Below are 14,029 nucleotides of genomic sequence, written 5' to 3'. Positions count from 1 at the left end.
TTGATCAATCCAATTTGACTCCGCGACTTCAGACAAAACAGAGTGTTAAAGGAGTGACCGCTGCCACTCCTTGGATTCGACATGCCTGGTTTAAATTCCTTCAACAGTGTACTGCATTCTGTCAAGCTCTTATTAAAGCAAACTACAGTAACAGAAAGAGAATGGAAGCTACTGTGTAAATATTCCAGCGTGAGTTTGCATGCCCTTGCCCCCCAAATTCAATCTCTGTGTGAGCAACTGCCGACTAGAAAAATGGCAGTCAAAACCAAAAACAGGTTGCGCTGGTATCTGGTGTTCCACAGAGAAGAAACACAATAAGGTTCAGATTACTCAGCCAAATTTCCCAAGAAACTGCAGGGGAATGGAAATATGCAAGTGAGCTGGTAACGCTCAGAGCTGCCCAATCCTTACAAAACATTGGTTTGTTCGACACTGTTGTATTTGTTTACTAGATTTTTGCTTCTCTTCCACGAACAAAAAGCCACACAAAACAGCCCAGAATAGCTGAGGGTTAATGTGTCTGAATCCTGGATGCTCTCAGGCTGTTCATCCTGTGGGTAAAAGCCATGCAGCTTACGAGTGGCTCTTCTATTCCTGGCTCTGAGATCCTTGTATCCACCTCGCCTCTTTTCTTTTTCCCTACTCCTCCTCTGGACACATATTGTTACCTGGGTGTCATAATGAGCTGCTATATAAAATATCTGGTAGAGAAAAGAAGTGATAATAAAAAAAAAAAAGTGGCTACCAGAAAGCAAGTTAGGCCTTTGTAGACTTCTAAAAAACAAAAATACTGCAATTTAGTAATGTGCAACTCTCTAAATGCAAGAAGTAACGAACGCGGGCAACGACTACCGAGGAAACTCATCAGCAGGAATAATTTACTACGGTAATGCTCCTTCTTTTACACAGCAGAGGTTACCCCGCTCGCCCCCACCACATCTCCCCAGTGTAACCCTTTTTGCTTTTACCTGAAAGGATTAGCTTACCTCACGTCAGCCTAAAAACCATGGGAACCCCTATGCGTGGTGTGTCACCACTGAATTATCGGTTTCCGCTGCACATGCTCCTGCATATCTACAGCAAGCCATTATGGTGTATCAGTTTACAGTTAGTGTGCTGACTCCAGTGCAGCTGGTGTACTGTATGGAGTCATAGTTTATGGATGTCTGGAATTAGAGAAACAAGCCTGTTATCTTACTAAGCTCTGCCATTTTTTCCCCCCTAACCGAGATTGCGCATCTCCATCGATTTAACTCAAGGGAGAGCAGCTCTACAAACCCTTCAAGTGTGTTATGAGCGATTATCTTTAAAAAGTGATGGGTAGGTTGGCAAACCCCTGATACCAGAGGGGCACTCCTGTGCCTTGGTGGTTAAAATGCTGACCATAAACCACATCATTCACTCCAGGCCAGAGGGAGAGCTTTGGTCCACGTCTCTCTCTCCCTCTCTCATTTACTACATGCTTGTGTGTGACTAGAAGTATAAATGTTGCTAACCTTCCTAGTCAGCTAGAAATACTAGTCAGTAAAATGTATTCTCATTTTATTTTACTTAAAAACTGATAGTTACCAGTTCAGAGATGGTGTTCAAACTATAACAGACCCAGGTTTTACCATTATCTGCACTGGGCTATAGCAGCTAGCATGAAAGAGACCGAGGCTACTGTTACGAGCACTACTGAGATTAGCAAAACAAACAAACTAATCTAACACTGTGCGTGCTTTCAAGGTTATACACAGCCAAATGTTTCAACATGCTAACTAAAACATCAGTTGACTCAAGAAGAAATTTTGATATAGCTCATAAAATACACACAAGATATTGGTTTGGCCAATGGTAAACTTTGTCTGTTTTAAGCATGCTCAGTATTAAATGTTCTCCATCTTTTAGTCAGTGCAACTAGTCCAGCTTTTTTTCTTTTGTTTAAAAACCTAGCAAACTAGTTACCAGGAGCAATCCTATTCTAAATGGAAAATCGAATAGAACGTGTGATGTTCCAAAAATTCTACATTTAATACAATATTAAGGTATTATTGCCAATATTGTAACTACCAGTAAAACTAAAGGCCTGACAGTGGGAAACGTTTTGCTACTTTTTGCTTGTCAAGTGAACGACTACACTATAAAGCCACAATGACATGCTAATGGTAAGCACTATTTGGCCATTATTGCACTGTACATCTTTTATAATGTATTATTGTAGGGCTTTGACCTTATAATATGAAGCATCTTGGGGCAACTGTTCGTATTTGGTGCTATATAGATAAAGCTGAACTGAATTGAACATCATTGAATTGAAAGTACAGATGACTGATTGCAGAGCAGCTAGCTTTGTAAATAGGCAGTCAAACGCCATGATGTGAAACAAGTTCTAGCAAATAACTTTATACTGGTGGTAGAGGAAAGCTGCATCTATCCTTCTGGAAACACCGTAAACACATTTTAAAAACAGGTTGTCAAAGACCACACAGCAATCACCCAACTGACAGCTTCAGAACCACCAAGTTTAACTTTGAGCTATTCATGCATATTTCTAAACTGCAGAAAATTATCCTTTCAAAATGGAACAGTACTGGCGCTCCAATATGCCTGTATCCCTAAGTCTGTAAAATGTGACAGCAGCATTTAAAACACAATAAACGTCTATTTTGTGTTCCAAGCCTGGATGGACTAGGAGCTTGTGAAGGTTACACATCAAACAAGAGTTGTGTTGAATGCAGTAAAGCTCATCCTGTATACAAAATATATCCATTTCAGACATTTGACCTGGTTTGGGGGGGGGGGGGGGGGGGGGGCTGCCAACCCCCCTCGTATTTCTGAGAAATCATCACAACAACATCCATTATTCAATTTCTGCCTACTCTTTGGTTAAGTCCTTGAAAGGGGCAAAGGCAAAGCTGCAAGCTCTCCTCTACCACCAATTCATTACTGCACCGTACAACTTTTATAATGTATCAAAGTAAGCGCATTTAAACCAATGAATATATGAATGCAATGCCCTGCAGGAAAATATTGTGCTGCTTTTTCCAATCCTTTTGTCTTAGAACATAATGTAATTCTGACATTTAGCTACAGAAGTGAACTTTCAGATTTGCTCATTTGTCTTCTGTTATTAGCAACCTCATCTCAATACCATTCATTAAAATAGGAATGCATACAAATCAAAAGACAACAGAGTAACTTATTAGCAGCGCCTTTTGGTTTCCTGACAGATTCCAGAAGAACAACAATACAGTACATTTTGCCTGCTCTGGCAAGCCCACAAATTGCAGCAGCTTCAACGGTGTGCTTTACATGTTAGGAGTCATAAAATAACCTTTCACCGTGGGGCTTCTGTCTGGGCCCCCTTTAAATGAGACCCATTGAGCCTGCCCCAGTTAAACACTGTCTGCCAGTACTTAAAACACCAGGGTCTGATCATGGAGATATGGCACACACACACACACAAACACACAGGAAAGTGCTGACACCCAAGTGCAACCTCAAACTATTACTGGACTTGCAGCAATAAAGCCTGAAATGCTGAAAACAGGTCAGGCACAAGGCTGTTTGAGCCTGTGGTGGTAGACATGATGATGGTGGAGTGTGTAGTTAACGCTGCTTTTAAAGTCGTCTTCTTTTTTTTTTACATTAAAACCTGATGAATTCCACAGTGTTTGCTGAGACACGCAAAGTGTAATTACGGAAAAAAAAGACAAGACGAGCATGATTTCGAGAGACGTGTGTTTTTTTTAAAATATCCCTCTCTCGCATTTTGACTCAACAGGAGTGTATGGAAGGTTGGGCGGGGGGATCAATCATCCAGCAGTACATAACAATTGTGAAGCTTTAATTTAGCACCTCATTTAACTCAGTAAAAACAACAACTTTACAGGCTGGCATTCTGACACACATTTAATTCTGCCCCCTGGTAATGGTCTGCTCTGTTTAAAAGTCTGTTTGGCAGCTCTGTAGATAACAGATGGAAGAAAAATGAGGGGAATTATGAGAAAGATTGATTTCCTAGGGATGAATGGTCTGGTATTCACACAGATTTATCTGAAACAGACTTTCTCGGACTCTGTTATTATTGAATAAACATACATGCGCGCATGCACACACACTCTGTCACCATATGCAGGCACACAACAATGTGCGCACACAAAGAGACGCGCAGCACACAAAACACCGTAGTGCAAGAAGGCTAAGAAAACAGAAGCACGTTGAATTTATGAGTGTACAGTACATGAACATTTCTAAAATGGTAAAAGAGTGGAGCGCAAAGGACATAGCTAGGAGTTAGGATTTTCAAAATATTACCAATTTTCACTGCCCAGATCTAAAGGATGCCAAATAATCTGTAGGTAGAAACAGATATATTTAACACAGTCAGCACAAATGTGGCTTTCCAGACAAAAAATACAACTTTTCCTAAGCCTCTTCCCCAATGTCTAGTAAAAATTTACTCTTTTTGAAGAACAAGAGCTCCCATTGTCCTTTTAGATGTCCCAAGTCTATCTTTAAGGAACCATAATATAAACCAGAGACTATAACTTCTCTTGTGGCATCTCAAAAGCAGACAGGAATGAGGCAAAAAAGAGAGAGAGAATGAAGGAGGGGGACGGGCGGGTAAAGTACCTCATTTGAGCCCCATAAAAAAAACAAGACGGCACAAACATTTATCTGTGGTCGGGCTTTCATCAGATGCTTTAAGAGCGCAGGAATAACAAGAGAGCCGGATGCTGATAAAGTAAAGACAGGAAATGGGGAGCGTGGGTCTCCTACTCTCATGTTTCACACGGGACAAGGGGTCCTATAACCTCTACCCCCTTCCTCTCTGCTCTGCTGACATACGTAGACCACAGCCCTCCCCAACCAGACATTAGCGCAGCGACTGGAAACCACCACCCCTCTAACAAATGCAGAGATGAGACAACAAAATGAGGAAAACGTTGAAGTCTGCAAGTATATAAAATGTGCGGCTGTTTCCACTTGATAGTTTAACTCAATATAAGCCGGCTTCTCAAATCATTTATTACAGATGAGTGTTGTTCCTTTTCATTGTATATATCTGCTTTTGTCTCATTCCACGAGTGAGGCTCTGCCTCTGAGCACAAGACGGGGCAAAGCCGGGATTAAGGGTTTAGCTTTGTCAATCAGAGTCAGAACTGAGGGAGGGATAGCAGCTGCATCTCCATTCTGAGAGGAAGAGACTGAATTTCTATAGAAACACCAAAATCTGAGTGAGTCTGTGCTATATTTGTGACTCAGGTCAGGTGTTATGAGTCACCACTGACATCTCGCTCATTACCGATTTCCTCATCAGAACTAAACATTTAGTCTGGTTTTAGCAGAAACGATGGTAACGTGATGGTAACAGAGGAGAGCACTGAAAGAGTACTATGAAAGGATGATATTTGTGTTCAAGAGTGTTTGTAGAGCCCCAATTATTTATTAATCAGCTACAATAAGTTTGTTTTTGGGGAATTTCTTACGTCTAACCAGGAATATTTAGTATGCATGTATGTAGGAGATACAGGCACACTAATGACAGTGTTAGGGTTCAAAAGTTGGTTGTCAACAATTTCCAACGACTGGTGATCATCAGTATTTTAGCAGAGCTGTGCATGTGCAGTGCCCCTAACACTACAAATCCAACCTTGCCACCACTTCTGTTGCTTGTTGAGAAAAATAATGCAAAGTTGTCTATTCTCGATGTTTTAAAGGTGAATACAATTGTCCAAATGCACAACTCTGGTCAGAAACAGCATGCTCCGGTTACTTTGTCAAGTGCCACTTTAGCTTGAAATCAAGCAACTGATTTAATCTACAATTATCGGCTGGCTAGCTGACTGAACATGTTATCCCTGCAACAGCATAGTGACCTGTCCAGGGTGTACCCTAAATTGGATAAGCATGAGAAAATAGAATATGGATTGATGATGGATCATCTTACCTTCAAACTTCCTACCACCCATCTTTGGCCTAGATTATTGAGCTATGCCACATAAGACCAGTGCTTGCTCTGTAGCAGTTACCGAGGCTGTTCATACTCCATGCTGGGCCAGGAAACTAAGACTACAGGGAACAACGTTAAAGGACATCAGGGAAATAACTGCATTCTGTCAGCCAGCACATTTTGCTTTTTATAGCGTCTGTGCGACTACATAAGATTAGCCACGTTCTAGGAGCTTCTCAAATCCCCCCTAATTCTGTTTATTTTGTATCCTAATCAACTTTACAAGAGTAAATAGCATGTCTGGAAACAGCAACAGCTCAATTATAGTAAAATGCAAATGGTTATTAAACAATTGTATTTAAAAAAAAACATCAGAAATATGGGATAAGAGTTAGTTTACTGTATAACAAATATAATTTGTATATTGAATATTGTGCATCTTTAACAAATCTTTAAGAAACACGTATTGATTAATTAATTGGTCTTCAGGCCTTTCTGTGTGGACTTTGCATTTTCTCCCTGTGCCTGCATGCCTGGCTTCCTCCCAAAGTCCAAACATGTGCACGTCGGGTTAATTGGTTATTCTAAATTGGCCACAGGTGTGGATGCAAGATAGATAAAGTGCTTAAGTCCATAAAACACAAGTGCTCTATGGATGTGTTTGAAAAGGTGCAGTGTAAGACTAGAAAAGCCCTACGTAAATGCCAGGCCGTTCCTTCCATTTTAAAAAACATGACGCACAAATACAGTGAGACTTCCTTTGAGTTCCTTCCACATATTTTTCCCCTCATTTACCTGCCTGTCCTTGGCTGATATCCTGTTAGGAACACAAAAATGCAGGAGGACATTAGTGGTTGAACATCAGGGGGGAGGCCATGATGCCAAATTAAAGGGCAGGAGTGGAGTGTGTACTTATACTCACTCATGATGTGCTCTGTCAGCCCTGCTGCTTATAATGGCATGAGAAGGGCCACTTAACTCATAATCACTTCTCTCTCTCCCTTTGGCTCTGTCCTCCTCTGTAGCCCACCTCAACCCCTGATTTTCTGACTGTCGGCTCTGATCTTTAATCATAAATGAACTGTAGATCAAGAGCAGGGACAGTGGTCCACACCCCCTTCCCTCCCTTGCCGAGGCTCCTGTAATCACAGGGCTCTTGGCTAGTAAGAGGCCAACAAGCCTTTGAATGAGAAATGACTGTACCTCTAATGCATCAGCCATCTCAACTTTGGAGAGCCGTTTTCTGGCAAAGGGTGTACAGCAGGTAGGAAATCAGGTCACCACTATCGTCGTCTTCACAATCATTATCTCCGATCTCATCCAGCAGCGTAATTGAAAGTGGGACCTTTTATACAATTATTTTCATTTGCTGTCCGTAGCCTACAGTATGCGAGTAATTTCTGCCTTGTGGTGCACTCCAACTTACTGTACCCTAAAAAGAAAAATCATGCACGCCCGCAATTTAGGTGGTGCAGCATGCATTGTATTGAGACACAAGTCACCCTCCCTGGCAAAGGCCTGCTTGTCAAGTGCTGCTACTTGTGCCGAGTTCTGCTAATGGACTGCTAATAGGAGTGAATGTTGCACTGTGAAGCTCCCCTGTAGTTGAGAGTGTCACACAGGGTGATTAATGACACACTCTCTTCTCCTTCCAAGCCTGTCCCTGTCCTCGCTCCATATCTTGCTTTCACCCTTTTCTCTCACCCACCCTCTCCTGCCTCGAGGTCCCTCTCCTCCTCCTCACCTCTAATCTTTCTGTCCCTCTCTGAAGTCCCCCCCCCTCCCCAAATCTCTTTTCATTTACTTCAAGATTTTAGCACACGGCAATCTGAGAACATTATTATTCACCCCGCAAATCAAGTATGTTCGCAATGCTAAATTTTAAATTGCTTTAAAGGCATGCAGTATGAGCACAACACATCAAAACTGCATGGAAGCATTAACACAAAACTCAGTAGGAAAAAGAAAACGTTTAGGTTTAGTTTACAAGGAGCTTCGACTTTCTATTAGGCTGATGATCAGGGATTACATTTTAACATGAGTTGAGAAAAACAAGGCAGAATTTATAGGAAATTTTAAGTTTTTAACTCTCTGATAAGGAATTTACATTCTAGTGGTTTTGAGGGGCAGATTACAGGATCCTAAAGTGGTCTTAATATGCTCATTTCCAGGTCCACAGTTTATCCAAGGATTCTACTGGAGCAGCTTTGCATGATTCAATCAAATATTACTTATTAATCTTATAGCGTGCCTCGGTTTATCCACTGTCGGAAACAAAGCCGTATTAACTCCTCTCACATTCTTCAGATTGGCTGTCTCTAACAAACAGAAGGTTTGAATAGAAGGTGGGTGGGGCAGAGCTAAATATCCACTAACTGGGATTACTGTGTACAGTGTTGAACTTGTACAGTTTAAAGACGTAATCCCAGTGAGCCATTATATATACACATTATTTGAAACATTAGCCAGTTTAATGTTTTTAGGCCCATTAGGAGGGAGAGAAAGAAAAATCCCAGTGGCCCCCTTGAGTTTAGGCATTTTAGGCTTAGTGTTACTCAAAATGTCGACTGGCTTGACTCTTTTACCATGATGGAAGGCTAGCAAGCTGGCTAATGAGTATATAGCAGCAGGAATGGTTCCCCACACCCTAAGAGATGTGAGTGGTTTCATGAGAAAATGACATGATGTATCACAATGTCAGAGTTTCTTTTGGCTTTCTTTTGATAATGGGGGAGGGAGTAATGGACACAATATTTTTTGTTGGCATAATATTTTTTTATTGACATAAATGGTCACCGACTGATCACATGCAGCTTTTAATGATATAGAACACTTCAGTTATTTATAGAAAATTATCCTTGGATATGGGTCACGTTCCCCGGGGGTCCCCAGACCCCACTTTGTGAACCATCTATAAAAATGTGACTGATTTAGACATCATTTGGTACTCTGCCATATTTGCATCATCAAACTGAGGTAAAAGTAAAAGTTCAAATGCTGCAGTAAGATTGGAAAAGAAAAGAAAAGTAAAGGCACAAAATAATCAAACCAAGGCATTCTGATGAACTGGCCAAAAAATTCTTAGATAGACGACTTGAACTAAAGGGGAATGTGAACACACAACCAAAGGAAATTTAAAAAATCTTCACGACAGGCCTGAGTGCAATGACAGACAGTATTCGTGTCCACCGCCACAGCTGTTCCCGGCCCCAAAATAGCAACAGAGTATAGTTTTTGCTTTCATAACAATAGCATATGACATCAAGTAGAGCAAGGAAGCAAACTCAGCAGCTACTTTTCACAGTAATTATCACTCGCTACCAGGCTCCGTCTGGCTTAAATCGCAACCAGCATGCAACTGTGACCTCACACAGCCATACTGTGTACACACTTTTTTTTTTTTTACTTTGCTCTCTTCGTTCACCTGTGCATATCACAGCTCAATCTTAATTTCCTTCACTTACACAAAATCCTTCAGTTACATAAATTTGCTTTAAATATCACGTACTGTGAGCTTGCATTGATGGCAAAGGCTATCACAGGAGGTCATTTATATGTACTGCTTCTTCGTACAATGCTCTCATTGTGCATGTAGACCCAGTTTATATAATGACCTCTATGGTTGTAATGTTAGCAGCCCCAGGGGAAGCCTCTTAGAATAATAATAGGGAGGGGGAAAAAAAAACAAAAAACCAACATTCACATTTACCTGCATTCTTTACGAAGCACACAGAAGTAGCCTAAAAGCTGAACGAGTGTGCCGTACAAGGAAAACAAAGAAGCCTCACTGTGTATGAGTTACAATATATCTGAAACCATAGCTGTCCTTTAACTTTTTCTCTCCATAAACAATCCTCAGAGGACACATCATCAGAAAGTGGAGAGGCAGGAGAGACAGAAACATGGTGTGAGAGGCAGCGCAAGAACAGCGCTGTGGAAAAACTGAACTAATCCCAGGAATGCCAGCGCCCATGTATCCACTGCCTAACACAAGAGATACACTATATAAATGCCAGCGTTAAGGTCAGCCATGGAAATGAAAGGAAATCGAGAAAAAGGAAACACCTTTAAAAAGTGATTTTCCCTCCCTAATCATGCATGTAGCACAACGCACGCATGTTACCCACTAAAGAGTATTGAGCAGCATATATGGTTAATATGCATTTATTGATTTTTTTTTTAATAAACCTGGATAAATAAATGTGAACTGGACTAAAATGAGCCACAGCCCAATGGTGAGTGAGTTTGGACTTTTAGGGTGGGGCAGAATGTGACGGAAAAGAGCGGATCCACTGCTAAATTGAATGCGGCACAATAACTGTTTAATCTCAGATGTCTTGGTTTTTTTCCAAGATTTTAAAAAATAATAATAATAACAATTAAAAATACAACCTGATTGCACGCCTGCCAAATAAATCTTTTATCAGAGAAGCTATTCCATATGTTCCCTGTAAGAACTTGACATCCTCCATCAGCTTTAACAGTACGGTGGAGCTCTGACACCTCCATGGAAAAAACTGAATTGTATCTTTTCTTGCACCAAGGGTTTCAAATCAAGCTGCTGTCAGAGCCCTCAGCTACTTTCCTGGCAGCTCATTGCCTATATCTGTCTCAACTTGTCTCCTTTCTGAAGAGTTCAGCAGGTTAATGAGAAGGATCACTTCCCGGTGCTCACCTCTGTCTAGATGGGATTAGAAAGCACTCTCAAAAAATAAATAAAAACTGTAAACACATATTTACAGCCACAGAAAATAGGTCTGAAGAGGTGCGAGTAGAAGCACAGCGTTACAGAGAGCGCCCGGGTAAGTGAGCCACTTTGATCACCAGTAGTTTTACACTGAAGAAGTGACTCTCCAGCGATTAGAAAATGTGTAGAGCTCATCAGTGCCCCAAAATAGCGAGGCCCATTAATTAGGCTCAAACAATGTTCTCCTAGTGTATCGACTTCTTAATGGACAGATAAGAACCTTGTTCGCATTCCCATCCAGTCAATGGCACTGGGCTCTCTGGGGTTTTGGAATGGGTATTATGTCATCTCACCATGCCCTTCAGAAACTGGACCTGTGCTGGGGTTTTTTTTCCTCTCTCTTTCTTCCTCTTCCTCTTCTTGCTCATTAACTATGTAGGAGTGAGATGAAGGTCTGGAGCAGCTAGATAAGGTTGCTCACAGACCCTCTTCCCCTGTCTGGGATATGTGCTTAGACTTCAATTTGAGCTTGTAACACTTTTGCATGAGCACTGAAGCCTCACAAAAAAAACCCCTAACTGTTCATGATGTCACTGCAGAAGGGAGTATATCTGAAACGGTCAAACCTCCCCTCCCATCCCCTCCCCTCCATCTCATCATGTTATTCAGACAACAGTAGATTCCAGACAAGACAGACCACCTACCTTAATTCCACAGACATACACTCTTGGCATCTGATACACATGCACAAACACATAGTGAACACTAAATCCTAACACAGATGGCTTTTTCTCAGCTCCCTTTGTTTGACAATCTTGCACGGTAGAAAGAAGATTAAGTAAATGGCTTCAGGTGTTGTGGCATTATCTCCAAGATTTCTGTGACTGACAGCCACTCTGCAGTTTACAGAAACATCTTTCACCAGGCAATTCTTTGAAGGAGAGGTTTTGTAAATCTGCTTACTGATTGAAACCAAGCATAATGACAAATGAAAGCTCGCTGCCGAGATGTGTGTGTGTGTGTGTGTGGGGGGGGGGGGGGGGGGGGGGGGGTTGTTGAAGATTTTCTTGGCAAACTTCACTTCACGACTGAAACTTCCTTATTTAATTAGACATTCTCCTGAGCAAAAAGTCAAGATCATTTAAGCATTACTAGCTTCACTGGGCTTTGAGATCATTCTTCATTCTTAGATGATCTGATTGTTTTCAAATAGTGGACCTCTAATTTGGGGATTACAGCAGTCATCAATCAACACTGAGTAAGATTGAATAATATGAGAATGAATGGAAGTTCAGCTTTCTTGATTTGATTAATAGCAGCCCGAACAGGAATATTCTAATATGACTGCAGGTAATGGTCTACATGTTATATTTTACCTGTAATAACTTGCTGTGATTCAGGGTTCTTGTGGCTACAGTTTTCTAATAGGTTTTTTTAAACGTGTAATGCTATTTTTGTGTGCCTACACTAAAATCTTTAACGGTTTAGTAAGATGTAAAGCAACAGCCACAATATTAAGGGCATCTCTTGAGCTTCAGAGCAACACCTCTCCATTTCTTTCCTCGGAGAAACAGATGCAGGGCTGTGATGCTTTGGTTTCCAAGTGCAAAGCTAGTTAATATAAATTATTGAATGAAAACTTTTTTCCCCAGTGAAGGCTTCTTTGGATGTAGTATCTTCATATTTACCTCACATAAAGCTGCTTAGCAGTAGGCAGCCTGCTTTAATGAAGGCTACAGCCTATTATTTCTAGTACAGCCGAACTTCGGGGGCATGAGGTGGCACACTGTATTCTTCTATTAGGAGTGTGACTAATTATGATTCCGTTTTTTCTTGCCCACCACAACAGCGCCACGAGAGTTCATAAAAGTTTTCCTGGGAGCAAAGCCGAAAGGTTCACTGGTGAAGAATACACTTTAAAGTTTACCTTGAGCCACACCGATGTCAACCAGGAGGAAAAGCAAAAGCCAGGATACGGTCGGCATCTCAGGAGAGGATCTCGGCGATCTTCCTCCTTCTCTGTCAGTCCGCGCAGAGTACCCCATGATGAGGAGTTCAACTACGCTCTAAGGCGAGTCCCAGTCACTGAGAAATTGATATGAAACGCGCGCTGGTGTCCCTCGTTACGCTGCGCAGCACTCCACAAACCCTCACAACCCGGGTGTAAAAGAAAGAGAAAATGGCTTTCGACAAAATATATCCAGCGCAGTGTTTTTGCAAACATGTGACACTTTATGAAACAAGAAGTGGGTGCATCGCCCTCCGTCACAGAGGATGTTGCATTAAAATCTGTATCCGCTTGCTTTTCCCTCTAAAGGTTCACTTGCTAGAGGTGTGGATCGATGTTCTGACGGCAAAGTCATGCTCCCACATGAAAGCAAAGTCCGTCCAGCAGAGTCCGAGTCTGTGCAGAACCCTTTTTCACTCGTGCAGTGGGAGAGCAGTGTGTGTGCGTGCACCGCGTCTCCAGCGCTCCACTGACGGCACTGAAAGAACCAGGGCAAGGAGCCGTCTCTGCGGGCTACCTTGCTCCTTCAGCCAATCCAAGTGCTCCGGCAAGTGGCGGCGCTGCATCAAAACCTGGCCCGGACAGCAGCGGGGAATGGATGCTGATTTTTTTTTTTTTTTTTTAGCTGAGAATTTTAATCATGCATTCATCCAGGTTAGACTACGAGACAGAAATTAGATTAACAGAAATATGAGCGTATGCAGTGGCGGAATGAATCCGTTATGTAACACTTGTACTTGCGCGTAAATTCCTGCACCCAAAACTAAAGTATCATTAGGGAAAATCCTTTTAAGCTGTTTAAGTCCATTTCAATATGCTTTTTTAAAAACTATTTTAAATACTGATTTATGTGTAGCAAGTGTTAGCAGAGACGGGTCTTCCAGCAGGCTCTGCATGAATATTGAAGATACTTATTATTTAGTCGGAGGAATAATCACACGTGGGGCATCAGCTTTCACCGGAACATCACACCAAAAGGTGACTTTGTTTATTGAACTCTCGTGTGCACTCTGCAGCATAACAGGAAGCATCCTTTCAAAATAAAATCACAACAGATGACAATGAGGGCATACCTATTAACTAGCTCAACAGCAAGGCTTAGAGATCCGCAGTGAAAATGTTTTTACCCCCATTTGAACTTTAGAAATACAGATCAGCACCATAACATCAACAAACTCACCCCTACATATATGATATAAGTCGTTAATTTAAGAGTACTTTGCAAAAATATTTAGTCACCCTTAATTTCTTTATATTTTGCAAGGAAAATGGGAAGGTTTACTGAAATGTGCAAACATACGTGGAAATACAGTATATAAGCTTAAAAGTCAATATGTTGATGCCAAACAGCTTCAGTAATGTTGAGGTCCGGGCTCTGGGGAGGACAATCTATGAG

General features: G+C 41.5%; 1 protein-coding gene across 3 annotated transcripts in view; it reads right to left on the bottom strand.

The window, feature by feature from the left end:
- unc5cb (unc-5 netrin receptor Cb) overlaps positions 1 to 13,209 on the bottom strand; it is a 132,094-nt gene extending 118,885 nt beyond the window's left edge. Inside the window, exon 1 of one of the 3 annotated variants that reach the window (XM_085168904.1) lies at positions 12,553 to 13,209. In XM_085168904.1, the coding sequence (XP_085025030.1) occupies positions 12,553 to 12,670 (118 nt within the window). In that variant the 5' untranslated portion in view covers positions 12,671 to 13,209. The remainder of the gene's footprint in view (positions 1 to 12,552) is intronic. The other 2 variants (XM_085168908.1, XM_085168906.1) reach the window with 2 other exon arrangements.
- Positions 13,210 to 14,029: the final 820 nt, after the last annotated feature.

This window comes from Neolamprologus multifasciatus, chromosome 7 (genome assembly GCF_963576455.1).
Source record: "Neolamprologus multifasciatus chromosome 7, fNeoMul1.2, whole genome shotgun sequence".
Taxonomy (NCBI): Eukaryota; Metazoa; Chordata; class Actinopteri; order Cichliformes; family Cichlidae; genus Neolamprologus; species Neolamprologus multifasciatus.
This window is presented reverse-complemented; position numbering and strand designations above follow the sequence as displayed.